The sequence below is a fragment of the Erinaceus europaeus genome, chromosome 13 (genome assembly GCF_950295315.1).
Source record: "Erinaceus europaeus chromosome 13, mEriEur2.1, whole genome shotgun sequence".
NCBI classification, from domain to species: Eukaryota; Metazoa; Chordata; class Mammalia; order Eulipotyphla; family Erinaceidae; genus Erinaceus; species Erinaceus europaeus.
This window is the reverse complement of record NC_080174.1, coordinates 64,302,272-64,329,328: the sequence shown is the minus strand read 5'-3', so window position 1 is coordinate 64,329,328 and position 27,057 is coordinate 64,302,272. Positions and strand designations below refer to the sequence as shown.

Here is a 27,057-nt window from a genome sequence, read left to right as displayed (position 1 = left end):
ATCTTTCTAAAGTCTCTCTCCCTCTCCACCACACCCTCCCCACTCAATTTCTGGCTGTCTCTATTCAATAAATAAATAAAGATAATAAAAAAGTAAATAATGTCAGGGCACTTCATGCATGTGGATAAAAAGTAAGAGTATTTTTCAGAAAGGGAGAAAGAATTAAATTTGAATTTAGATGAATTTTCTGGAGCTGCTATGAAGCAGAGGTCAGAAGACAGAAAGAAAAGACTTCCTTGGAGATTTTTTTTTTAATTATCTTTATTTATTGTATAGAGACAGCCAGAAATAGAAGCCAGATGGTGGTGCACCTGGTTAAGCACACACATTATAGAGAAAGCCAGAAATCAAGAGAGAAGGGGGTGGTAGTGAGAGAGAGAGAGAGAAAGAGGCAGAGAGACACCTGCACCACTGCTTTCCCCCTGCAAATGGGAACCAGGGGCTAGAACCTGGGTCCTTGCATATTGTAACATGTGCATTCAACCAGGTGCACCACCACTGGGCTTCCCTGGGAGATTTTTTTTTTAATAGTTCAGGCAAAACAAACAAACAAACAAAAAACTGTTAAGAGCATGAACTGAAGGAGTGAATATGAAAGAGATAGTCAGGAGCTAGACTGGACAACACAAACTTTAAAAGTTTACTTAAAGTAAAGATCATTTTTACTTCTAATAGTTAGATACTGTGGACACTTTAAACTTTTGGTTTAGATTTAAGGATACTCAGCAGTTGCCTGTCTACCTGTTTGCCTCCTAGTAAGGTTGTCAGAACAGAACAGAAAATTACTGTGAAAGGAGCTGGGAGTTGGCACACCAAATACAGTATACCCGCTACCATGAACAAGGACCTGGGTTCAAACACCTGGTCCCTACCTGCAGGAAGGAAGATTCACAAGTGGTAGAGCAGTGCTACCGGGCTCTCCTCTCTCTCTCTCTCTCTCTTTCTTTCTTCTTTTTTTTTTTTCCCCTTCAGGGTTATTGCTGGTGATTGGTGCCAGCACTATGAATCCACTGCTCCTGCAGCCAATTTTTTTCTTTTTTCTTTATAGGACAGAGAGAAATTAAGAAGGAAGGGAAAGATAGAGAAAGATAGACACCTGCAGACCTGCTTCACTGCTTGTGAAGTGACCCTCCTGCAGGTGGGGAACTGGGGGCTCTAATCGGGATCCTTTTGTGGGTACTTAATGCTTCATACTATATGTGTTTAACTCGGTGCACCACCACCTGCCCCCCACCGTGTCTCTCTTTATCTTTCCTTCTCTATCTTACTCTCCCCTCTCAATTTCTTTCTGTCCTATTTAAAAAGGAAAAATGGCTGCTGGGAGAGGTATCATAGTTCAGGCACTGGGACCCTCTGATAACACTGGTGGCAATAACAAGAAAAAAAAACACAAATAAAGTAAATTAAGAAAAGAAAGAACAATTATCTGACAGAGTCTTGTAGCAGGAACCACGCTTTAAGTGCAAATTGTTCCATGTGATGGCTGCTGCTGCAGAAATGGCACCGACAAAGGGTCATCAGGGGTAGAGGACAACACCCTTCATGTCAATCTCTCTTCCCAATTGTTCTTCCTCCCATGTCTAGTGATATGTAAGAATTATCTCATTCCTTTTTTTCCACTTTTTAATATTTATTTATTTTCTTTTTGTTTCCCTTGTTTTTTTATTGTTGTAGTTATTACTGTTGTTGTTATTGAATTATTTCATTCTAGTTGTAATCTTATGTTACTGATCTAAAGGAGGAGGAGGGGAAGCAGTCTATAAAAGGAATCAAGTAAATGTGTTTGGCTAAAGCTCAAATTAATGGAAAGCTACTAGATTAGGAGTAAGAGGTCTAGGCCCATGGTCCTTGCTCATATGATCACAGCAATTCGTATCTTTTATCTGGACTTTATGTACAAAATAAGAACTTTAGAATGAGGTCGTCTCAAGTTTAAAGAAGCAAATGGCTTTTAGGTAAAGTTTGGGGGGGAGGGGGGAGTTGGAAGAAAGCATTGATATATATTGGAAATTTTTAAACTTTCATAGTCTAATTCTCACTGAAATAGGTAATGCCACAGTAAGGACCCAAGACCAAGATGAGCTAGCACTGAAAGCATCAGTTTCAAAAGAAAAGGGTTGTGAGGATATCTAGGGTATGTAGCTTTGTTATGCAGTACACCAGAGTCCCGTGTGTTAGGAAATTTATCTCACTAGATTATTGGAGTTGGAAGGTTGACATTTCAGACTTGGTGTCTCTGGATACAGTCTGAAGTGAAACTTGTTGCATTAATTTAGTTGAGGTCAGCAGAGGCAGTATCACAGAGTAGGGGATCAAGAGGAGAAGCATCAAGAAATACAAACAAGGGCAACAAAAGGGAATGAATAAATAAATAAATAATTTTTTATTTATTCATTCCCTTTTGTTGCCCTTATTGTTTTATTGTTGTAGTTATTATTATTGTTGTTGTTGTTGGATAGGACAGAGAGAAATGGAGAGAGGAGGGGAAGACAGAGAGGAGGAGAGAAAGATAGACACCTGCAGACCTGCTTCACCGCCTGTGAAGCGACTCCCCTGCAGGTGGGGAGCCAGGGTTCGAACCGGGATCCTTATGCTGGTCCTTGTGCTTTGCGCCACCTGCGCTTAACCCGCTGTGCTACAGCCCGACTCCCAAATAAATATTTTTTTAAAAAAATACAAAGTCCCAGGGGTTCCAGGACTGGGAGAAATACATATTTTAAAAATAATGGGAAGGATTCTTGCTGTCTTAGAGTTTAAGAAGGCAATAGATAATTGTTATTATAACCAAGTTATTTGGAAGCTTGGTTTATTTTGAATCCCATGGTTAGGATTTACTGTACCATACATGACCTCACCATGATTTATGTCATTCAATACTATTTACAAATAACTATATCTTAGATACTGACAGGTCCAGTTGATTCTTGTCTACCTGGTCTAAGATTGTAGATAATTTGGTATTTTAAAAAGTTATTTTTAAAAATGCTTTAACAATTTAAACCCAGTGTCAGAATTCAGTTTACCAACTTGAAATATTTAGTGCTTAGACTACAAAATATATACTCAGAATTGAAATCTGTGCATTTAAAGACATTCAATCTATTTTCCCCTGACATATTGAATAGTGACTTACTTACTTTTTTAAATAGTGATTTATAAGATTAAAAGTTAATAGGTAGTTTAACACTGTTCCCACCACCAAAGGTCTGTGTCTCTACCCCTACCCCCCTACAGTGGAACTGAAAAAGCTACCCTTCCCCCTCAGAGTCTCTTACTTTGGTGCAACACTCCATATCCAGTCCAAATTCTACTTGTTTTCCCTTTATGTAAAACACATGAAGTTACAAACTTACAGAGTGGGTAGGATATATAAGGTGAGAGAATGCAAGTCCATAGTAAGATAGCTTCTGGTGAATGGGTAAGTTCACATATACTGCCTTATCTATGGTGACTGCCTGGAGAAGTACAGTGACAGAGTGATGGTAATTGAGACAAAGTTTCCAAAGAAAATTAAAATATACTAAAGGATTGTTTTGATCATATATAGTGTAAGTAGATATAGGACAGGCACAAAAGAATCATTGAACCTTATGAGAAACATGAGAAGATAACACTGGTTGGCGGTAAATATGAAAAAGCAATGTGTGGGAAGGTATTGAAGTACTTGGTGGTGAAAGTAAAGGAGCAAGTGCTTAAAGGAGACAGGGCTGGGAAGTGGCATGTGCACCCAGTTGAGCACTCAAGCACAGTGCTTGAGAATCCCGGTTCAAGCCCCAGCCCCCCACTTGCAGGGGCGAAGTGTCACAAGCTATGAAGCAGTGTCGCCCATTTATCTATCTCCCACTTCTCTCATCTCTCCCTTCCTTCTCAATTTCTCTGTCTCTATCCAATAAATAAATAGTGAAATATTTTTAAAAGAAAGTTAAGGAGCATAGAACTCAGCCTGTAAGGCAACAAGTCAAAGCTCTTGTTCTATTTCTCCCTCTCTCTTATTCCCCCTCACTCTAAATAAGTAAATCAGCCTTTAAAAAAAAAAAAAAAAGTAAAGAAGCACAGAATAAAATAGCCACACTTGATTAAAAGGTGCATAAGGAACCCAGGGGATCAGGATTTACTATGAGCTTGCTACCTGCCACATTATGCTAGGCCATTTGTACTTGTAATTTATGTCTGCCAACAATCCTGTGAAATAAATATCCTAAGAGGTGCTTATAGAGGGAAATTTTCATTCATTCATTCATTTATTCATTCACTCATCTAATTAACTGAGTCTCTACCACCCTGCTAGATGCTCAGTGAATGTTGGTGAAAAAGGAAAACAAAACCAAACAAAACAAATATATATGGTCCCTAGACTCAAGAGATTCACAGTCAAGTGAAGTAAGTCTATGATAAATAAAAACTGAAGTGTTGTGAAAAACATGAAAACAGCACAGTGACAACGTAGGGTGAGGCCTGCTTTGGTTGGGTGATTAGGGAATACCTCTCTGAGAAGGAAATATCTCAGCAGATACCAAAAGGGTGCAACAAAGCCAGCCATAAAGGAAAGTGAAAATAACACTCCAAGGCAGGAGGAACAAAAGTGTATAAAGGAGAGACTGATGCTTACAATCACCCATTGTCTCTTGATTCTAGGGTGGGGATAGCAGTGGGGGAAGAGGGATAAAGTGTCTCCTCTTTGAAGTATTACTAGAAATATCATTTCTAGTTTATTAAAATTCCAAGGTTTTACTAAAGGAGGAAAAGCTGAACATCTGTTATTTTTCCACTCCAATCTGGAGGACCCTCTAAGATAGCAAAGAGACATATGCATAATAGATGTGATTTGTTTAGACTTTCAGAAAGTTTGGCAAGGTATCAAATCAATGATGGTGGTTTGCAGTTACAGTGAAAGTTTCTGCTTAGATAATCCTTTTCAACTTGAAAAGCACTTTATGTGCAAATATGAGCTCATTTAATTCTCAGAACAATAGTATGAAGAGGACTCATAGTCAAGCAAATGGTGACATATTACCTACTAGGTATCTGTTACTATGAGAGTATGTTTTTAGTAACTGCAGTGTGCTGCAGTTATCATTCTGGGTGTGAAGACACCACAGTAAGAATAGCTACTTTCAGTTCTTCCTGAACTTATAGTCTAGTGCAAAAGAGAAGTTTTAGTGTAATGAATGCATGATAATTATTAAAGTAAGTATCCAGGAAATAAAGGAAGAGACTTCTAAGTAGATATATAAAAAGAAACCTAGGGACTTGGGAAAGCTTCTAGACAAAGAAGTAACAACTCTTGAGCTGATATCTGAATACCATCATAGGACTCAATCTAATTTTCACACATTCTGTGTACAGCTCTCTTCTTGGCACTGAGAATTTGCCTTCCATTTCATTGCTGTATTTATGTAGCCAATGAACCTCAGATCTATTTCACTTACCAAGGCTAGCCTCCGCCAGCAGCAGGTAAGCCGGCACAAGCTCTACTGAGCTCAGGCCATGCACATTCATGCGAAAGCGAAGAGAATGCAAAGCTGCTGGTACAGCAGCTTCATGTTTTCCTTCAAAGAGATATTTCTGGGCTACGGTGTAGCAGAATTCAATCAAATGTTTCTGTGAAAGAAAAAAAACAGAGTTTAAAGATAAAAGGCAGTAGTGGACACAGGTATATCTAGTTATGGCAAATACCTTATAAACTGGTCGAGGGCAGAGTAAGCCTGCTAATATTAAAGTGAGCTTGTTTGTTTGTTTATGTATTTATTATGAGAAGTAGAAATGAGAGAGGAGTGTGTAAAAAAACCAAAGCACTACTGAGCTCTAGCTAAGGTGATGTTGGGGAACTGAGTCTCAGTCCTCTAGGACATCAGGCATGAAAGTATTTCCCCTGCCCAGATAGGAAGGACCTTTAAACAGGTGATGGGGGAGGGGAGGTTGGTGGTTACAATTTAGTCTTTAACACATAGGCAGGTTTTTAAATTGCCAGGAGGGTTATTGCTGGGCACCGTAACTCTACCACTCCCTGGTGACCACTTCTTCTTTTTTTTTTTTTTTCTCTCTCTCTCTCTCCTTCCTTTCTAGTTACCTGGACAGAGAGAAATTGAGCTGGGAAAGGGAGATTGAGAGGGAGAGAAAAAGACAGACATCTGCAGACCTACTTCATCACTTATGAAGCTAACCCCTTGTACTTCCCCCCACCCCTATGCAGGTGGGGAGCAGGAAGGAGCTCATACGTGGGTCCACGAGCACTGTAATGTTTGCACTGAACTGAGTGTAACACTGAAGGGCCCCCTAAAAGGTGATTAAAATGAGGCCATAAAGATAGTCACTAGTCCAGACTAAAAGGAGTCATAAGAAAAGAAAATTTAAGCACACCAAGAGACCCAAGGGATGTATGCACAGAGAGTGAAGGCCATGTGAGAAGACACAGCAAGAAGGCAACTATCTGTAAGCCAAAGAGAGACCTAGAAAATAACAGGCCATGAACAGGAAGATAGCTCAACTAGACAAATGTACGATTCTCATGCCTGAGGATCCTAGTTTTGAGCCCCAGCATCACATGTAATGTAATGTAATGATGCCAGCTTCTTGAACTCAACCCCCTCCCCTTTCTCTTTCGCTGGAGTTCCTTATCTAATATGAAATGAATATAAATAAAATTTTAAACAAATATTTTTAAAAGGAGTTTTTAAAAAGGCAACAAACCTGTTGACACTTTTCATTGATCTTAAACTGCTAACCTCCAGAACTTTGAGAGGATGAATCTGTTGTTTAAACCTGTCTGTATTTGGTTATGGCTTCCCCAGGAAACTCACACAGTAACTATTTAGGGGGGTGGGTGGTAGTGCATCTGATTAAGCGCACATACCACCATGCACAAGGACCAGAGTTTGAGTCACTTGCAGGGGGAACACTTTGTAGACAGCAAAGTAGGACTGCAGGTGTCTTTCTCTCCTCCTCTGTTTCCCCTCCCCTTTCAATATCTCTGTCTTGTTAGTGGAAGTGGATTTGTAGTGCAGGTACTGAGCCCCAGAGATAACGCTGGTGGCAATAAAAAAAATCTCCGATTCCCCCAGAACCCCAGCACACTAGAGAAAGAAAAAGGCAGGCTGGGAGTATGGATTGACCTGTCAACGCCCATATTCAGCAGGGAAGCAATTACAGAAACTAAACCTTCAACCTTCTGCATCTCACAGTGACCTTGGATCCATACTCCCAGAGGGTTAAAGAATAGGAAAGCTATCTGGGGAGGGAATGGGATACGGAGTTCTGGTGATGGGAATTGTATGGAGTTGTACCCCACTTATCTTATGGTTTTGTCAGTGTTTCCTTTTTATAAGTAAATTAAAATATAAAAATAATAAATAAAAATAAACAAAACAAAATAAATTAAATTCACAGTGACTACTTAGTAAAGATATGAAGAACAACTGACTGAATGGCATTGAAGACAAAAAGACACAAAGCAAAGTCTTTGCAAAGAGGTTAGAGCTTAGTGATCATAACACAGTAGCTCTTTGTCCTATGTTTTGCTGCCCATGAGTCGACCTTCTAATAGTGCTGTAAGATCTACCTGCCGCTGTTGCAGCTGCTGCAGGCCATGCTGCCGCTCTTCTTCTGAATTGTAGAAAGGCATGGAAGTGCGCAGTGGAATCAAGAGCTGACATATCTTCTCGTGGATACTGCCCCAGTCGGCTCTTTGATGAACCACACCGCTGACAACAAAAGCATGGGTGCATTATCTTTACTTATGGACTAACCTATGATTATTGGCTCTGCTACTGGCCTAGCCCCAGAACCTGAGTCACTAGAAAAGCTTAGTACAAAGCCAGTTCTGACATTTTTCTTTCTCAGGATTTTTTCAGTTGTTCCGGGTCTATTGCATTTTCATCTGAATTTTAGACCCAATATGTCTATTTCTGCAAAAATGACAGTTGGAAATTTGATAGGAATTATGTTGAATCTTTAGATCAATTAGAGATTGTCACTATATTTATATTAACCTATGATGTGGAATAGTCCCATTTATTTAGGTTTTCTTTTTCTTTTTCTTTTTATTGCCACCAAGTTTATTGTTGGGACTTGGTGCTGGCACTATAAATCCACCATTCCCAGTAGCCTTTTTTTTTCCTTTTTTTTTTCCCCCTTTCTATTATACTTGATAGGACAGAGAGAAATTGAAAGGAAGGAGAGATAGAGGGGAAAGAAAGATAAGATAACTGCAGACTTGCTTCACTGCTTGTGAAGCAGAGCCCCTGAAGGTGTGGAGCTAGGGCTCAAACCCAGGTCCTTGCACATGATAACATATCTGCTTAGCCAGGTGCACTACTGCTCAGATCCCTGTCTACTTTAATGTCAACAATATTTTGTAGTTTTCATAGTACAAGTCTTATATTTATTTGGTTAAGTTTATTCTTTTTGAAGGTATTACAATGGAAGGGTCATCTTAAATTCATCCTCAAATTGTTCATTGATAGCATACAGAAACACAATGGAATTTTTTTTGCATATTTATCTAATATCCTATAATTAGATAATTGTTTTTTTATTTTGTATATGTAGATCCTTTAGATTTTTCTATATATAAGATTATGCTATCTGCAAATAGAAATACTTTTAATTTGGGGCCAAGTTGTGGCACACCTGGTTAAGTGCATAAGAACCTAGGTTCGAGCTCCTAGTCCCCACCTGCAGGGAGAAAACTTCATGAGCGGTGAAACAGGGCTGCAGGTATCTCTCTGTCTCTTTCCCCCTCTCTATTTCCCCTCCCCTCTCAATTTTTCTGTCTTTATCCAATAATAGAAATAAATAAATAAAATATATTTTTTTAAAGTGTGTTGTCACTTCAAACAAAAAAGTACTTTCTCTTTTTTAATATTTATTCCCTTTTGTTGCCCTTGTTATTTTATTGTTGTTGCTGTTGATGTCGTTGTTATTAGACAGGACAGAGAGAAATGGAGAGAGGAGGGGAAGACAGACACCTGCAGACCTGCTTCACTGCTTGTGAAGCGACTCCTCTGCAGGTGGGGAAGCTGGGGGCTCAAACCGGGATCCTTACACCAGTCCTTGCCCTTTGTGCCACCTGCACTTAACTTGCTGCGCTACCACCCGACTCCCCAAAAAAGTACTTTCAATTCTTCTTTTCCAAATTGACTGCCGTTTAAATAATTTTCTTGCCTAACTGCCCTAGCCAGAACCTCTAGTACAAAGTTGAAAAGAATTAGTAGAAGTGATATTTTTGTCTCATATCTAATTTCAGGGGCAGAATAAGCTTTAATTTCTAACCAGTAAGTATGATGTTAACTATGGACTTTTCATTAATCCCTTTTACTATATAAATTCCTTTCTATTCCAGTTTAAGTGCTTCATCATGAAGGGTGATAAATATTGTCAAATGATTTTTTTTCTGCATCTACAGATGTCTCTTTCCCTCTCTACCTCCCCCCCCTTCTCAACTTCTCCCTGTCTCTATCCAATAATAATTTTTTAAAAATTGAACATTCTAATGACATATGTAATTAAACTCGCTCTTTTCTCCTACTGATATGCCTGGTGTTGATTTGATTGCTTTTGTTAGCCTCAAAACATAGAGAGGTACAGGCAAATTTCCTCTTCTCCCTCACAGCTGCAACTACTCAATTCTGCTGTTGTAGCACAAAAGTTGTCATAGACTGTGCTCTATATAGCTGTGTTCAAGTACCCTCTCTCCTTCCTGCCTTCTGGAATAACAAATGTAGTTAAGTATTTTCTTTACAAATTATGGAGGATATTATAGTAACCATTTAAATTTGTGAGGCAATTATTTTTCTTAATTTTTTAAAATATTTATTTATTCCCTTTTGTTGCCCTTGTCTTATTGTTGTAGTTATTATTGTTGTTGTTATTGATGTCATCGTTGTTAGATAGGACAGAGAGAAATGGAGAGAGGAAGGGAAGATAGAGAGGGGAAGAGAAATATAGACACCTGCAGACCTGCTTCATTGCTTGTGATGGGACTTCCCTGCAGTTGGGGGTGGGGCTCAAACCAGGATCCTTGCCGGTCCTTAAGCTTTGTGCCACCTGCGCTTACCCCACTGTGCTACCGTGCTACCACCCGACTCCCTGACAATTACTTTCTTTAAAGTAATCCTTTTTTTTTTTTGCCTCCAGGGTTATTGCTGGGGCACGGTGCCTGCCTGCACCATGAATCCACTGCTACTGGAGGCTATTTTTTTCCCCTTTTGTTGCCCTTGTTTATCATTGTTGTTGTTGTTGTCATTGCTATCATTGTTGGATAGGACAGAAAGAAATGGAAAAAGGAGGGGAAGACAGAGAGGGGGATAGAAAGACACCTGCAGACCTGCTTCACCACTCGTGAAATGACCCCCTGCGGGTGGGGGGCCGGGGGCTCCAACTGGGATCCTTATGCTGGATCTTGCACTTTGCACCACCTGCGCTTAACCCGCTGCGCTAATGCCCGACCCCCAAGAGACAATTATTAAAAGCTCATCAGTAAAAGCACTTAACAGTCAGGATATAGAAATAGTTGAGTTCCACGGGGCATTTATAACAGGCTTCTTGAGTAATTGTATGAGCAAAGGAAATATTAACTGACTCAACTGCTTGAATTTTACTTCCACTAAAAGCACTTGACATGTCTTGCCTTTCTAAATAAAATGAGCTTTGTTTACATATTTCTCCTTATTCATCTACTTTATCCTTAACACAACACAGAGTCATAAATAAAAAAAACTGAAAAGTATGTTTTCAGTCTTGTGAGATAGATATTTTTGTTTGCTCATTATGGTCTTGCCACCAGGAACATGACTGGGGCTCTGTGCCTACACAAAGATCCCATAGCTCCTGGTGGTCATTCTTTTCTCTCTCTCTCTCTCTCTCTCTCTCTCTGATAAAGACAGAGAGGAATAGGGGGTAAGAGTGAGATGGAGAGAGAGAGTCAGAGAGAGAGAGACCTGCAGCGCTGTTCCACCACTCAGTGAAGCTTCCCACCTGAAGATAGGAACTGGGAGTTGGAACCCTGGTCCTTGCACTTGGTAGTGTATACACTCTGCTAGGTGAACCACCACCTGGTCCCCATTATGATCTTTTAAAAAACTGAATTTGAATGACTTTACATGAGACATTCATTCTTCAGTTCATCACAGATCCTACTAAATCCTTTTACTGAATACCATTTAACTGTTTTCTCTTCAAGGAATCATTTTAATTTGTGTTCCTTGTGTTAAGTGAAAAAAATACTGCAAATTATTCTTTATCTGTGATTTGCAAACCTCCAATTTCAAAGTTTCTTTTATCTGCCAGTAATGTTTCAGTGTGTACTTTTAAAAAAATGGTTATTTCTTGGGCAAGAGACTGGCATATTTTAAGGATGACTCTTTAGTCACTATCAGGCCATTCCACTAGCTGGGGCCCTAATCGGGGAATCCTGAGATTCCCAAACAGACTTGATGGGCCTAGAACTCAAATAAATCCCTTTCTCCATTGTTACCAGTCATTTCTATCAGGAACAACAAAATAGACCCCTTTGTGGGCCCCCATAGGACCTTGCCCTCAACTTGGATCAACAACAGTAAAGAATGTTCCATCCTCTGAAGGGAGGATGGACAACATACTCTGCTACACCTGAGGAAGATGGGTTGATACTGGGGCAGCATGGAATGTTCCTACTCATGACCACTGAATGTGAGCTCAGATCTAGAGGGATTCTCAGATCTAGAAGTCACACAAGCTTCTAAGCTAATTATGGGCCTCAGATCACATCAAATCGATGGGGTTTACAGTCAACAATATTTATACCCCTTTCCCATATTGGGGAGCTACTCTCTTCTCTGATCCAGCTTTCTGGTCCTTTTCCCAGCCATGACATCATCTCCCCAATCAACAACTTAGATCCACCTGCATACCAGATTTCAGGCTCAGGCAAAAAAACCCCACAAAACACTAATATAGCTACAGGCCCTTTGACATTTAACTAAAATATGCCTACTAGCTATCTACAAAGTAGAGGACCACCACCCCCCAACACTTCATCTGCACTATTCCAGCCTCTAGGTCCATGAGTGTTCAACAATTTGTTTGGCTTTGTATGTTAACTCTCTTTTCAACCACCAGGTTCCAGATGCTAGCAGGATGCGACCAGACTTCCCTAGACAGACAACCCCTGGAGCCTGGAGCTCTGCTTCCCCAGATCCCTTCCCTGCTAGGGAAAGAGAGAGACAGGCTAGGAGTATGGATCAATCTGTCAATGCCCATGCTTAGCGGAGAAGCAATTACAGAAGCCAGACCTTCAACCTTCTGCATTCCGCAATGATCTTGGGTCCATACTCCCAGAGGGTTAAAGAATAGGAATTAAATAGGGTTAAAGAATATCAGGGGAGGGGTTGGGATACAGAGTTCTGGTGGCGGGAATTGTGTGAAGTTGTACCCCTCTTATCCTATGGTTTTGTCAATGTTTCCTTTTTATAAGTAAAAATCTTAAAAAAAAAAAAAAAAAAGGAAAGCTTCCAATTGAGGCTATGGGATGTGGAACCCTGGTGGTGGGAATTGTGTACAATTGTCCCCTTTTATCCAGCGAACTTGTCAATCATAATTAAATCAATAAAAGATATGTTTAAACTAGAAAAAAAAAGTTATTAAAAATGGGATACCCTAAGAAAATAATAAAAAATGCAACAGATTTTATACACAGAATGTATGCAATACATGCCTTTATATGAAATATATAAAGGAAACCCACCAAAATGTCAGGTTACTAATATCTGAGTTATTGGATTATTATTATCATTATTATTATTTATCAGAGCCCTGCTCAGCTCTGGTATTTGGTAGTGCTGGAGATTGAACCTAGCACCTCAAGACCTCAGACATGAAAGTCTTCTGCATAACCATTATAATATCTCCCTAGTCCAGGATTAGTTTTTAATTTTTATTTTCTTTACCCTCTTTAAAAAATTTTTAAAGTATTTTTTAGTGAGTATAAATCACATTTATAATTGGCAAAATTATTTTGAGATAAGTAGTACTCAGGGTGGGCAGGACATAGACACTAGCAGGAAAAAGTTATTTTGAAAAAAAAAAAACTTTCAAACAAGAAAGTTAACTGCCTTTTTGTGCTTTAAATTTAAAATGAGGAAAAAAGTATATATTAAGAACCAGTGGATATCATATTGGACTTTCACGCAAGAGGTCCCAAGTTTGATCTCCAGCAGCACATGTATCAGAGTGATGTCTAGTTCTTTCTCTGTCTTTCTCATTAATAAAAAAACAAAATCTTTTTAAAAAAATTATCCCAGTCATGGTGCTAGATGCTTTATGACTACCTATCAAAAATCACATGAGGGAGGGGTACTAAAACTCTCATTTTAAGACAGAAAATTACCTGTTTTACTTAGTGGAAAGACCTTGAAAGCTCTAGTACAAATAGATATATAAATACAGAGGAAAGAGGGAAAAAACAAAGAGAAGATCTTAAAGCTAATTAAAAGCAATGAATGAAGAGTTGAAAAAAATGGAGGGTAACTATACAGGAAATGATAACTTATTCATGCATTTATCAAATATTTAGTTTCAAAAATTTCCAAACACTGTTGGAAACTCTGGGGCATACACAGAGGGGTCTGAAACATTATCAAATATATGTGATAGGTCTTCTACTCTATCGTAGTTTTTAAAAAAATATTTATTTCTTCCTTTTTGTTGCCCTTGTTGTTTTACTGTTGTAGTTATTATTGTTGTTGTTGTTGTTGGATAGGACAGAGAAATAGAGAGGAAAGGGGAAGACAGAGAAGGGGAGAGAAAGATAGACACCTGCAGACCTACATCACCACTTGTGAAGTGACTCCCCTGCAGGTGGGGAGCCAAGGGCTTGAACCAGGATCCTTACACCGATCCTTGCGCTTTGTGCCACCTGTGCTTTATCCACTGCACTACTGCCCAACTCCCCACTCTATTGTAGTTTTTTCCAATATATTCATGAAAAAGTTGGTCAAGACAGTGAAAATAATACAGCACACGCTCAGTTTTGAGTCAATTATACACCCCTGTATTACAATTAAAATTATTGTACATATGGACTGTATTTGAGCACATCTACAAATCCTTCAATGGCCAGGTGCAGCCACTCAACCACTACTTGTGTGTGTTTGAAGTAGGTGTGGGAAAACCAAGCCAATCACAGGGTGTTTCCCTCATACGCACTTCTACATAGCTACACGTCGGAAGCATCTTTGCTCTTGTGTTTGCAATTTCTGAGAACGTTTATCTAAGCTCCTTAACATTCTGCTTCTTTTAAGTCTTCTGGCGATGAAACTGAACACCAAAGGAAAATGTTTACCATCAGGAGAAGGTGAAACTCTTGGATATGATCAAAGATGGCAGGAAACGTTGAGCTGTACACAGTATCTCTTTATTCATGCAGAACGCAGCACAATCTAAGCCAAGCTAAACTAAAACTAAACTAAACTAAACTAAAAACACAATCCTATATATACTCTCCAAAGTAGGGCGGAAACAGGATGTGATGCAGAGAGGGTGGAGGGAAAAGTGACTGGTGCAAATCAAGGTGTACTATAAGAGGGGGCGGAGCAAAAAGACATCATGAACCATCGGGGATTAAACCAATGCCATGCAGGCATGCTGGTGCTTAGTTATGTAAATAGAATAGTGTTAAGCAGGGGGGATTAAACCAAATGAAACAGAAGGGGTTTTTAGAAGCAGAATTAGAAGCATACCAACAGAATGAGTCTACCATTCACTCCATCCATAAAGATGAAAAGAACATCCGTGCAACAGCTACTGTCTGTTTCAACAAGGAAGCAAAGCTAAAGGGGTGTTATTTCATGTCTAGAGGGTTCTAATAATGTTAAAAACCATGTTTAAGAAGTTGTAAACAGGTTTTCTATGCTCTAACAAAAATATTCTACTTATAAATAAAGAATCAAACTTCTCCAAAATCCATTTACTGAGGTAATCTGGAACTGATTAACCTTGATAAACAAGGGACTGTTAAGGAACTCTATTAATAATCAAAATGACTTAAGCCAAGGTGGGTGGAGGAAGAAAGGCAACTTTTATTTACATGCAGGCCGGGAGCTCAGATCTTTCTGATAACTCTGGTACCAAACAAAGGGACAGTATAAGCTTATATAGGGGGTACAGGCTTGAGAACAAAGAGCGTCATTACAGAAGCAGAGGCTACAAGGTTAAGGGGTGGGACTTGTACCCGTTGCTCAGTGTCTAGTTGCCTTAGTTACTGTTATCTTTCCTGCATAGCTGTATCTGGGAAAGTTTAGCCTCAGTACAAGATACACCACTGTGGGTGGGGGTAGAGGGTTCCTTTTAGGAAGGCAGAAGCTAACCAGGGTTACAGAATCTACCTTCTCAGTAAAAGTTCAGTCTGACCTTCACATCTCTACTTGTTATCATTTGTTAACTCAGTGAAGGCCAGCCTGCACTAACCAGCTGCATTATCTCAGACTTTCTACACAATCTTAACCCTTTATTATATTTTCAGTCTTTCTGCCCTGCATTGAGTCCTATTTATAAATGTGTCACAGTCATATTATAAGCATATCTGGGGGCTAAAATCTAGAAATTTCCTATCAGGATGACTGTATTATCAATTTAGAAATTCATTTATTCAATAAGTGATCAGAATCTGGCATGTGTGGGCATCAGGTCTAGTGAAAAACAGATTATACACCTAAACACACAAAATATAGAAGTACAAGAAAGGTGATGAGAAACGGGGGGCAAAAAGTGGGAGGTGTTTTTAGATTGGGTTTTCTGGGAAGATCTCTTTGAAGAAGTAATATTGAAACCAGAACTGAGTATGAAAGGGAAGTAGGCAAATTCTTGGTTGAAGGGGAGGTTCCCAGAAGAAATAAAAGCCTGGATAAAGAAACTAATGGAAAAAGAGGCTTAGCAAATTAGAACTAGAAGGTGTCAATAGGGAAATCTGGAGGTGGGCAGTGGCGCACATTATCAAACTGAAAGGGCCGGGGGTTTGAGTTCCCGCTCCTCACCTGCAGGGACAGGAGGCTTCACTACTAGTGAAGCAGGTCTGTAGGTGTCTATCTTCCTCTCTCCCTATCACCCCTTCCCCTCTCAATTTCTCTTTGTCCTATCAAAAGCAAACTAGAAAGAGAAAAAAAATAATAAAACAGAAAAAAAATGGCAGCAGAAAGTGGGGAGTAGTGGATCCACAGTGCCAGCACTGAACCACAATGATAACCCTAGTGGCAATAAAAATAAATTTATAAATAAATGAAAAAGATATTATATTTTAAAAATGTAAATGAGGAAGTGAGAAAGGCAGACTAGGAAGTGGCATAGAGACTTGGATATTGGACTCTCAAGCATGATGTCCACAGTTTGACCCCAGCATCATCATATGTGCCAAAATGATATTCTCCTCTTCCCCTCTCTCTCCTACTTACATGTCAATACATAATTAAAGAGAGAAAAAGAAAGAAAGTGAGAATAGTGGGACATGAAGGTAGAGAGGTATATTCATTTCTCTTTGAGACCATGTACCTACTTTTAAAAACTTTTTATTTGCTTATTGGATGGAGATATAGATATGAAGAGTGTTAGGGGAGATCGGGAGAGAGAGAAAGAGACACCTTCAGCACTGCTTCACAGCTTGTGAAGCTTTCTCCCTGCAGGTAGGAACTAGAGCTTGAACCTGGGTCCTTGCACATTTTAAAATGTGTACTCAACAGGGTGTACCACAGCCTAGCTTCATGCATCTACTTTTAAATTGATTATACAGTCTTCAGTGTCTATCTTCCAATTAATCTTCCACACTGTCGCCAGCCATCTTCCGTTAACAAAAATAGGTAGAAAATCATCCATGGCTTTCCAGAAGATAAGTTCCAAACTTGCTGTTCTTATACCTTCATTTTGCCCTTTTATTTTCTTGGTCGAAACTCTTGCTACTACCTATCACAGTGACTGTCAGAGCTCCTTGACTCATAGTATTAAATACATTTTCTGAGTAGAAACACACATGTCCATAGAAAACACTAAAACGGGAGTTGGGCGGTGGCGCAGCGGGTTAAGCGCACGTGGCGCAAATCGCCAGGACCTGCATAAGGATCCCAGTTCGAGCCCCCGGCTCCCCACCTGCAGGGGAGTCGCTTCACAAGCGGTGAAGCAGGTCTGCAGGTGTCTGTCTTTCTCTCCTCCTGTCTTCCCTTCCTCTCTCCATTTCTCTCTGTCCTATCCAACAACAACGACATTAATAACCACAACAATGTTCAACAACAAGGGCAACAAAAAGGAAAATAAATAAATAAGAAAACACTAAAACATAAAATTTCAAAAAGCCATTCAAGTAGGAGTCATCTGATACTTCCTATTCTTTTTTTTTTTTTTTTTTAATTCTAGTTGCGATTTATCCATGAGCTGCTAATGGATCATGGACTGCAATGTGAAAATCACTAACTGCTCCATCCACTACTCCCTTCTACCAACTCTTAACAAACCGTTTTATCATCCTTTACTCCAACAGTCTGCAGGTCAGAAGCGACCTCCTCCTCCTCCTTCTTTTTGTCTTTTCTCTTTTCTTCTTTATTGGGGAGATTAATAGTTTACAGTCAACAGTAAAAGATAGCAGTTGGTACATGTGTAATATTTCTCAGTTCTCCCCGTAACATTCCAACCCCCCACCTAGGTCCTCCTAGGCTATCATTCTTCCTTCTTCATTGTTCATCTACCAAGTTCCAACTGACCTTTCAAGACTCAGCTCAAAAGTTAGTTCTTCAGCAAAACCTTTATACTGCCTCAAAGACATAAGGGGATTCCAGGAGAAAATACATCCTAAGTGACAGTCTCGTCGCACAGTGTGTATTGAGTGAATTTTTTGTTTTTTATGGAATACAACACAAATTTGCATGTCATCCATGTGCAGGGGCCATACTAGTCTTCTCTGTATCGTTCCAATTTTAGTATATGTGCTGCCAAATCAAGTACTAGAGATACTTTTAAAAAAGTCTTTTGTGTACTAGATTTCTGGACATGAGGAACATAGCTGTTGAAACTCGGGCCCCAAATAAAATCTAATCTGAAGCAAAGATAAAGGAATAGTTTAACTGAATAAATGAAAACTAATCTCAACTGTATTACTCTTCCCATACTCACTCTCTAGACTGCATACCAGGCTGACATTTTTATTCTTTAATCACATTAGTTTCTCCTCTCCCCGGGCCTTTCGGTTGCACTGTTCCCACCTTCTATTTCGATGTATGTGTGTTAGGGGGTGGGGTACATCTATTTTGCCCTCTGGTCAATTATCTACCTACAGAAATGCTATCTTGCCAACTGCCCATTGCATTCCCCTTTTCTTTATGACATCTAACACTCTGAGATTATCTTTTATTCTGTATCCCGCATTAGAATGTTAGCACTTCGAGGGGCTACCGGGATCACCCTATAACTTCAGCACCTAGAACAATGCATAGCTCATGTCAGATCCCTCACCAAAACATCCGGTGAAAAATGAGCTAAGTAACAGAGTCAGCAGATTATGCCACGAAGCCCTAGGGACCTACCCTGAAACCACCTTGTGGGGTCCCTGGTAGGCCGGGTGCCATAAGGCAAAGCACGTGGCCCAGAAGTGATTTGGAAAGAGGGAGGGAGGTGAAGCGCCCAGTTGCCACGTTTTAGGGCCTACCAGTAATAAGTGACTGTGCAAGCCGTGCACACCCGTTCGGCCGGGGCTTCGCACACCTCACAGCAGATCCGGCGGCCCTTGGGCACCGCCAGCGGATAGATGACGTTCATGTTGCAGCCGGAGGTGTGTGTCTCCGGACGGTTGCCGGGGAGGAGACGCAGGACGCGCGCGTCACGTGACGCCCACGGGCCACCCTCCGCCCTAGACTTAGAGGGCTGGACAGGGGTGTGGCTTTGCTGACAGCTAGGATGTGTGTGTATGTGGTTAAGTAAAACCAAAAGCCAAAATAAGTCCCTCTCGGGCCCAAAATTTAGATGGTCAGGCAGTCTAAATCTTGTGGCTTGCACGCCCAGAAAGGCCTGTACGGTGGCTAGTCAGGGTCAAACATGGCTCTTTACCGAGGCTAAGAAACTGTTGAGATGTGAGCCTGCCAGCTGCCTGCCCAATCCAGCACTCGCATCAGCTCGGTATGAACTTCACTGGTCTACAGGTCGGAACCAGCATGCATTTCAACACATTTGGAAAATATCCGACCTTGGATCGAGTTTATAGTCGAGAATCACCCTCTTCCCTGCCCATTGAGGCTGCGCATGGCCCAGGCATTCAGGAAGGGGGCGTGGCGCCGGAGCCCTGGAGCTGGCGCAGTACGCAGGCGCAGCGAGACCCCGGCATTCATGGCGGAAACTGAGCTGGTGACGGAGTTCCCTCGGCCCGCTAGTGCCGAGCGCTGCGCGGAGGTTATGGCTCGCTTTGCTGCCGGGCTGGGCGCGCAGGGCCGACGGGTAGTGTTGATCACGTCCGGTGGCACCAAGGTCCCACTGGAAGCGCGGCCGGTGCGCTTCCTGGACAACTTTAGCAGCGGGCGGCGGGGTGCAACTTCGGCCGAGGCTTTCCTGGCGGCAGGCTATGGGGTCCTATTCCTGTACCGAGCTCGATCTGCTTTCCCTTTTGCCCACCGCTTCCCGCCACAAACCTGGCTGTCGGCCTTGCGACCCACCGGCCCCACTCATTCGGGCTTGCTGAGTTTGGAGGTCGAAGAGAATGCACTTCCTGGCTTCGGTTCCGCTCTGCGGAGCTACCAGGAGGCTGCTGCAGCTGGCACCTTCCTGGCTGTAGAGTTCACCACTTTAGCAGACTATCTGCATCTGCTGCAGGCTGCTGCCCAGGCTCTCAGTCCGCTAGGTGCGTTCACTGGTGTTCATCTGTTACCTGCAGGCAGCAGAGCCTTTCACCCCTAACACAAACAGCATACTTGGAGGAAAAAACTGAATCGAAAATGAACAGATTCCTTACCCCTCTCCAACTTATTACACTATGTGCTTCTCTTTGCAGGCCCTTCTGCGATGTTTTACCTGGCTGCGGCCGTGTCAGATTTCTATGTTCCTGTCTCTGAAATGCCTGAACACAAGATCCAGTCATCTGGGGGCCCACTGCAGGTGATGGGCACTTCTCTTCCAGAAATCTGGTCTTCTATAATCAGTCTTGGATTAATTCCCTTTTGAGCTGGAGATGGCCTTTCAGCATTCCTTATGTGCTAGGAACTAGGGATACAGAAATGAGAAGATACCTCCTTCCCTCAAGAACTTCACAATCTAGTAAGGTAGCTGAATATAGACATAATTAACAGTACAGAATGATAAAATGCTCTAGTAGAGGTTCATACAAAGTGCAGACAGAATGAGGTGTGTGAATCTCAGGGGACTCAAGGTTTTCTGTAGATGGTTTAAACTGGGCTTTTAAAAATGACCAAAGTAAGGCAGGTCATTCCAAGTATAGCACGCAAGTACACAGTTGGAGTTTGGAAATAGGCAATGCACTGTTAATTGAAGTCATTTAAGATAGAAAAGTGATGAAGATGGATGGCAGACTGAAGAGACACTGATTTATAAAAGTTGTTTTTTTTTTAAGAGACAGGGCAGCGGTAGATAGCATAATGGTTAGGCAAAGAGACTCTCATGCCTGAGGCTCCGAAGTCCGAGGTTCAATCCCCTGCACCACCATAAGCCAGAGCTAAGCAGTGCTCTGGTAAAAAAAAAAAAAAAAAAAAAAGGTAAAGTCCAAGAGGCCATGCACTAGAACTTCCTTCAGTGCAGTGGGGTGAGTCCAAACACATAGCAAAGCAGCACACTATCCAATTGAGCTATTTCTCTAGCTCTGTATTCCTCTGAAAGAGCTTGCACTTGATCTCGTGAGGCCAAGGGGCACTTAAGTTGGAAGATGAAGTAAAGTTTTTAACCTGAGAAGAACATGCTAGCATCAGTATGAAGAGTACAAGAGTAAAAGGGGATAGACTAGTTGGAAATTATTGTAATTTAAGGAAGAGATCAGAAAAGTAATGATATGGTTGAGATGCTGATATCTTGTAACCTGAGGGACTTCTCGGTCCTTTATTGGATTATATAACAATTTAAATAGGAAAGATGCTGTCTTTTGGGCAATGGCTGAATTTGTAGCATGGTTCATTTATTCATAAATATTCATTGTCTACTGTATGCTAGGTATTATTCTAGGACTAGAGATTAACAGAAAAAGAAAAGAAGAAACATACCATTCCCTTGTGTGATAACTTGGCTGAAGAGATAATAAGTAAAAAAAATATATGATTTGCCAACTGCTTTTTAAGCCTAATGGTTAGCTTTTGGAAACTTGAGTTTATCCTGTATTTTTAAGTGCTACCTTGAAAGTACATAAAACATTTTTCTTAGAAGGGATTGAGAATAGTATAATAGTAGAATATAATAGTAGAATATCAGCTCTGTTTTCTCAGTGCTCTAAGTGTTATAAGTGTGCCAATTTTTATTATAATTCAGTTTTGTTTTGTTTTGTTTACAACTGAACTATGTACCTGTGCAATTCCTCCACTACTACTAGGCTTTTATTTTCCTTTTAATTTTGGACAAAGATAGAGAAGAGAGACCCCAACATTGCTCCACCATCCATTAAGTTTACCCTGTTGTTTTTCATGGTGCTTCCATGTGATGCTGGGGGCTAGAACCTGGGTCCTCAAACATGATAAAGTGTACACTGTATAGGGTGAGCTGCCTTCCAGCCCCATGCCAATATTTTTAATGTACCTTTCTATTTTTTTTTTTACCTTATGGTGATGCAGGATATTGAGCCTGGAACTTATGCTATTTGCCCCCACCCCGTGCCAATTTTTGATAGAATAAAATAGTCACTCTACCAGTGCAAGAAATACTTTAGGCTAAAATATCTATGTCCTTAAGAAATATTTTAGGCTTTGTGAATTTTTTTTTTTAATTTTAAAGTTTTATTTTATTACATGGAAGAGAAGAAGCTTAACATGAAATTGTGGGGGGAAGGGGGTAGCCAGAGCATCACTAGTACATGCAGTGTTGGGGATCAAACCAAGTAACTCAGGCATGTAACTCCAGTGCTCTTACCAGTTGAGCCATCTACCCAGCTGCTAAAGCTGAGTGATAATAAAACCTAACTTTGAGCTTCTGCCAAAGTCATATTTGCACAAATAGATTATTATTTAAAAATTAAAGGAAGGGACATGGTAGAGTATAGACTTCCATGTTTAAGGAACTGGGTTCAGATTACTCTGGAGCCACATGGGAGAACCATTCACAGCAATAAAGAGAAGCTGCATGAACTGTGGAACAGTGCTGTGGTGTCTCACCTTTGTTCCCCCCCTTCTCTCTCCCTCTCTCTCTGTCTCTTTTTATCTCCAGGGTTTTTGCTGGGGCTTGGCGCCTGCACTATGAATCCAGTACTCCTGGAGGCTATTTTTCTCCCTTTTGTTGCCCTTGTTGTTGAACTATTTCTAACTGAAATTGAAAGGGGGGGAATAAAAGGCTGCAAAGAACAGCAGAATCATTCAGGCATGGGGTCCAGGTGATGAAAATAAATAAATATTAAAGTGGAGTTTTGAGAAAATTACTTTCTAAAACTTCTTCGTGGTGACAGGGTGGAATAACTAGGGCTGATTTCATCAGACATGGTTTGCTCCAAAGACTTTTAAGCTAACCATTTAATACATGTTGCAAAGTTTGGCACTTACAAATCACACTTAGATTGACATAGCTAAAAGTCAATTCTTGCATCCTTAGTTTCCCATGATATTGTCCCTTGGTAGTGACTTTTGTTTGTTTCTTAAGCTTTTCTTTTTCCAATGCAGATAACAATGAAGATGGTGCCAAAAATGCTTTCTCCTTTGGTTAAAGACTGGGCTCCCAATGCATTTGTAATTTCTTTTAAATTGGAAACTAACCCTTCCATCGTAATTGATCGTGCACGGAATGCTTTGGAAATTTATCGACATCAGGCAGTGGTGGCTAATATCCTTGAGTCACGAAGGTCTTTTGTGGTTATTGTAACCAAAGAATCAGAAACTAAGTTGGTGCTGTCAGAGGAAGAAGAAGAAAATGGTATGGAGATAGAAGAGAAGATAGTGAATGATCTTAAGTCTCGACACACAACTTTTATATGTGATAAAAACTGAATGAAAAACCCTTATAGGATCAAATAATGTTCAGTGGACCATGGGCTTTTATAGATAATGAGAACTAGAATAAATGTGCTTTCACACAAACAGAAAATGAAGGTGAAAATCAGTGGTGTACAGGCAGATATGGTTTGGATTTTTGTCTTTAAAGACCATTTCATGCTCATTAAAAAATGAAACAAATGCAAAGTAGATATGACCAAACTACATGACACACTTGCCTGAATATGATCTTGATTGTGAAAATGAATACCAGCTATTTCTCACCTTTAAACAGGAGCTTATGGGGAATTATATTCTTCAAAATACACATGTGGGGCCTGTATGTCAGTCTTCTTCATACTATAAAAGGATTATGGATACATGAATAGTTATGCTCTGTAGATCAAACACTTGTTTTATCTGCTATACTCTAGATCTTAAGAATTATGAGAATTAAAAAGAATAATAAATGTGTTGTTTGGGAAATGGATATATAAAAAATGAAGTGCAATAAATTATATGCCAAAAGCCAACACAGTGGAAAGAAAGTGCTTTTTGTTTGTTTGTTTGTTTGTTTTATCACTGGTGGGAGTAGGAGAGAAAGCCACTTCCCTGAAGGTAGTTTGCCTGTAGTTAATAATCTTTCCATTTGGTTTACTTTTTGCCGATTTATCAAGATTTGCAGATAGAGTTAATTTTATTTTTCAACTATTTTAAGACTGCTTTTCAGGGAAATTTAACCTGAGCTTTGTCAGTGCCAGCTGACAAGTCGAACCAAAACCTGGAGAGGGCATGAGGATGAAGAAAAGACAGACATACAAAATATGAGATCTGGAGGGCCAACAGTCCAGCAACTGAGAACACAGATTTAGTTTCTCACAGTCTTTTATAGCACTTACAGCATATAACTTGCAACTTTGTAAATTTCTCAAGATATAAGCAAGGTATAGTGGGCGTGAAAGTACATGCAGTTAACTAACTATATTTTCCCAGGGATTCTGCAAAGTCTTTATTATTTTCTCAGTTCCCTTTATCATTTTCTCAGTTCCCTTTAATCAGCCTAAGGGAAAGGTCAGGGGCTCGCAGAAAGGCTACTTTATAAGCCCTTTGCTCAAAGGCCCAGGGGCTTTGACTATCAAGGACCTGCTGCTCTCGACATTTCCCCCTTTTTTATTTTATTAAAGAAATTGATTGTGTAATCGGACTTGGTGTAGTCCTACTTGAATAATACGGATTGACTTAATGAGACTCCTGGTAATTATTGGCAATAAACAGGTTAAAGCAAGCACAAAAGTTCCCATTGTCCCTAAGAGGAACATAATTTTCTTAAAATCTAGTGATGGCAGTTCAGAAATGAATCTTTAAATCATGTTCTCAGTTTTTTGTGCCAGATCTATATCTAAAGGTCTAGCATTTCTCAAGCCTGTATTTCTGTATGCAACAATTGCAAATCTAGGGCCCACAAGTTGTTTTTTTTTTTACCACTGTTAAACAACCAGTATGATTTTGAGCAGAAAAACATATAGGTGCTTTGTGAGTCAAACCAGAAAAGGAAAAGTTATGGGCAGTGTCCAAACTAAATCTCTTCAATGAAGGTCATCCTAGCCACTCAGTAGGTTCAGCATACACCCATACTGAAGGGTTGTGCCAAGTCATAGGGTGATAAATAGGCAGATCAGGAAGATTAGTCCAAAATGTCTCTGCTGTATGAGAAATCTGTACTTGACAGGAAACTATGGCTACCATGGCCAAAAAAAGAGTAGCTGGAGTTTTTATCTGACCAGTCATTTTCATCACTTGTTCTGCGTCATTGGTCAGCCGTTTTAACTGTCCCCAGGTGGGTGGTTTTGCTCCATTTGTAGCTTTCACTGGTGGTCTCTTTCTCGATTTGTCCCGGATCTTCATCTTTTTCATTAGTGGGATGAGCCCTTCTGGATCCTCCTCTAGACTCGACCCATCCGCCTGCATTTCAGACCAATCTCTCGGGGTCCATTACCTGTTTGAGAAAACACACACACATGTCGTCTTCCCCAAATTAATACTTGATCAGGTCCATTTTATTGCCCAGTTAATGGGTCTTTCCAAAACACAGTTGCAAAAGAGCATTGAGTTGTAGCTCTCCAGAACCTATAGGCTGCTGAGTGACTATGTGCATCCAAATTTTAAAAATTTATAACAAACAGAGCATGATGCAAGAGCTTTATAGTAGTATAGGGGTAAAAATCCCTCTTTTTTATTTTATTAATTTGATTTTTTAGTGTAAGATGAGCTCTTTCTACTATGCCATATTCTTGGGAATTATAAAGAATGCCAGTTTTCTGTTCAATGTTAAATTGTAAACAGAAAGTTTGGGATTTCTTCCCTGTATATCCTGAGATCCATTATCTATTTTAATGACTTTTGGGATGCCGAGGATGCTAAAACAATATAGACAGTGTGCAATATAATCTTTAGAAGCTTCCCTACTTCTGGGTGAGGCAAGAATAAATCCAGAAAATGTATCTACCACTGTATGAATGTATTTCAATTTTCCAAAGGATGGTATATGTGTCACATCCATTTGCCATATTTGATTGGGTAATAATCCCCTGGGGTTCACCCCATAATGTGGAACTGGCAAATACATGGGACATGTATGCCTTTTTTTTTTTCTTTTCTGATTTTTTTTAATTGGGGAATTAATGTTTTACATTCAACAGTAAGTACAATGGTTTGTACATACATAACATTCCCCAGTTTCCCATATAACAATACAACCCCCACTAGGTCCTCTAAATCCTTCTTGGACCTGTATTCTCCCCATCCACCCAACCACCCCAGAGTCTTTTACTTTGGTGCGATACGCCAATTCCATTTCAGGTTCTACTTCTGTTTTATGATCTTGTTTTTCAACTTCTGCATAAGAGTGAGATCATTCCATATTCATCCTTCTGTTTCTGACTTATTTCACTTAACATGATTTTTTCAAGGTTCATCCAAGATTGGCTGAAAACGGTGAAGTCACCATTTTTTACAGCTGAGTAGTATTCCATTGTGTATATATACCACTGTTGCTATGTTTCATATTGGTTTGTTCCCCTTCCCCCCAACTCTGAGAGAATTGGTTTGGCCCTTGCTAGTTTCGCGCCCCTTTTTCTCCCCGCCCCCTATACTAAGGACATCAAGAGTCCCAGCAGCAGCCACGGAGAAAGAATGATGGAGAAGCACATGGTGTGGTGATTTGCCCGTTCATGAATAAAGATTAAACTGCAGCTTCTCAGCCCAGCCGTGTGTCCTCGAGTCTGTCTCTGTCTAGCGCCATGAAGCTAGCCCGGCTGGAGCCTCTGAAACTTTAACAACATACCACAACTTGCTCAGCCACTCATCTGTTGTTGGACACCTGGGTTGCTTCCAGGTTTGGGCTATTACAAATTGTGCTGCCAAGAACATATGTGTACACAGATCTTTTTGGATGGATATGTTGGGTTCCTTAGGATCTATCCCCAGGAGAGGAATTGCAGGATTATAGGGTAGGTCCATTTCTAGCCTTCTGAGAGTTCTCCAGACTGTTTTCCACAGAGGTTGTACCAATTTATATTCCCACCAGCAGTGTAGGAGGGTTCCTTTGACCCCACACCCTCTCCAGCATTTGCTGCTGTTACCTTTTCTGATGTATGACATTCTCACAGGAGTGAAGTGGTATCTCACTGTTGTCTTTATTTGCATTTCTCTGACAATCATATACTTGGAGCATTTTTTCATGTGTTTCTCGGCCATTTGGATCTCTTCTGTAGTGAATATTCTGTCCATGTCCTCCCCCCATTTTTGGATGTGGTTATTTGTTGTCTTGTTGTTGAGTTTGGCAAGCTCTTTATATATGTTGGTTATTAAACTCTTGTCTGATGTATGGCATGTAAAGATCTTCTCCCATTCTGTGAGGGGTCTCTTGGTTTGGGTAGTGGTTTCT

General features: G+C 40.4%; 2 protein-coding genes and 1 non-coding gene across 11 annotated transcripts in view; 1 reads left to right on the top strand and 2 right to left on the bottom strand.

The window, feature by feature from the left end:
* ZMYND12 (zinc finger MYND-type containing 12) overlaps positions 1–19,195 on the bottom strand; it is a 35,977-nt gene extending 16,782 nt beyond the window's left edge. For 3 of the 5 annotated variants that reach the window (XR_009553854.1, XM_016189579.2, XM_060206097.1), the window contains exons 1-3: positions 18,659–19,195; positions 7,559–7,700; positions 5,430–5,601 (exon numbers count right to left, since the gene is read on the bottom strand). Coding sequence is in view for 4 of the 5 variants with exons in the window: in XM_016189579.2 (XP_016045065.1) it covers positions 5,430–5,601; positions 7,559–7,700; positions 18,659–18,768 (424 nt within the window). In the remaining variant the exon portion in view is untranslated. The other 2 variants (XM_060206098.1, XM_016189580.2) reach the window with 2 other exon arrangements.
* On the bottom strand, positions 17,852–17,958 carry LOC132532502 (U6 spliceosomal RNA). The gene has a single exon (XR_009544456.1). It is a non-coding gene; the product is annotated as a U6 spliceosomal RNA (small nuclear RNA).
* An 80-nt stretch (positions 19,196–19,275) lies between the features above and the next one.
* PPCS (phosphopantothenoylcysteine synthetase) lies at positions 19,276–23,644 on the top strand. Of its 5 annotated transcripts, none has more exons than XM_016189581.2 (3): positions 19,276–19,395; positions 19,991–20,094; positions 22,803–23,644. In XM_016189581.2, the coding sequence occupies exons 2-3, from the start codon at positions 20,002–20,004 to the stop codon at positions 23,124–23,126; spliced, it is 417 nt and encodes a 138-aa protein (XP_016045067.1). In that variant the 5' UTR covers positions 19,276–19,395; positions 19,991–20,001; the 3' UTR covers positions 23,127–23,644. The 5 variants fall into 5 exon arrangements, with proteins under 5 accessions (XP_016045067.1, XP_060062082.1, XP_007526165.1 ...); XM_060206099.1 differs by having other exon boundaries at positions 19,291–19,840; positions 22,783–22,921; XM_007526103.3 differs by having other exon boundaries at positions 19,294–19,840.
* The last annotated feature ends 3,413 nt before the right edge of the window (positions 23,645–27,057 follow it).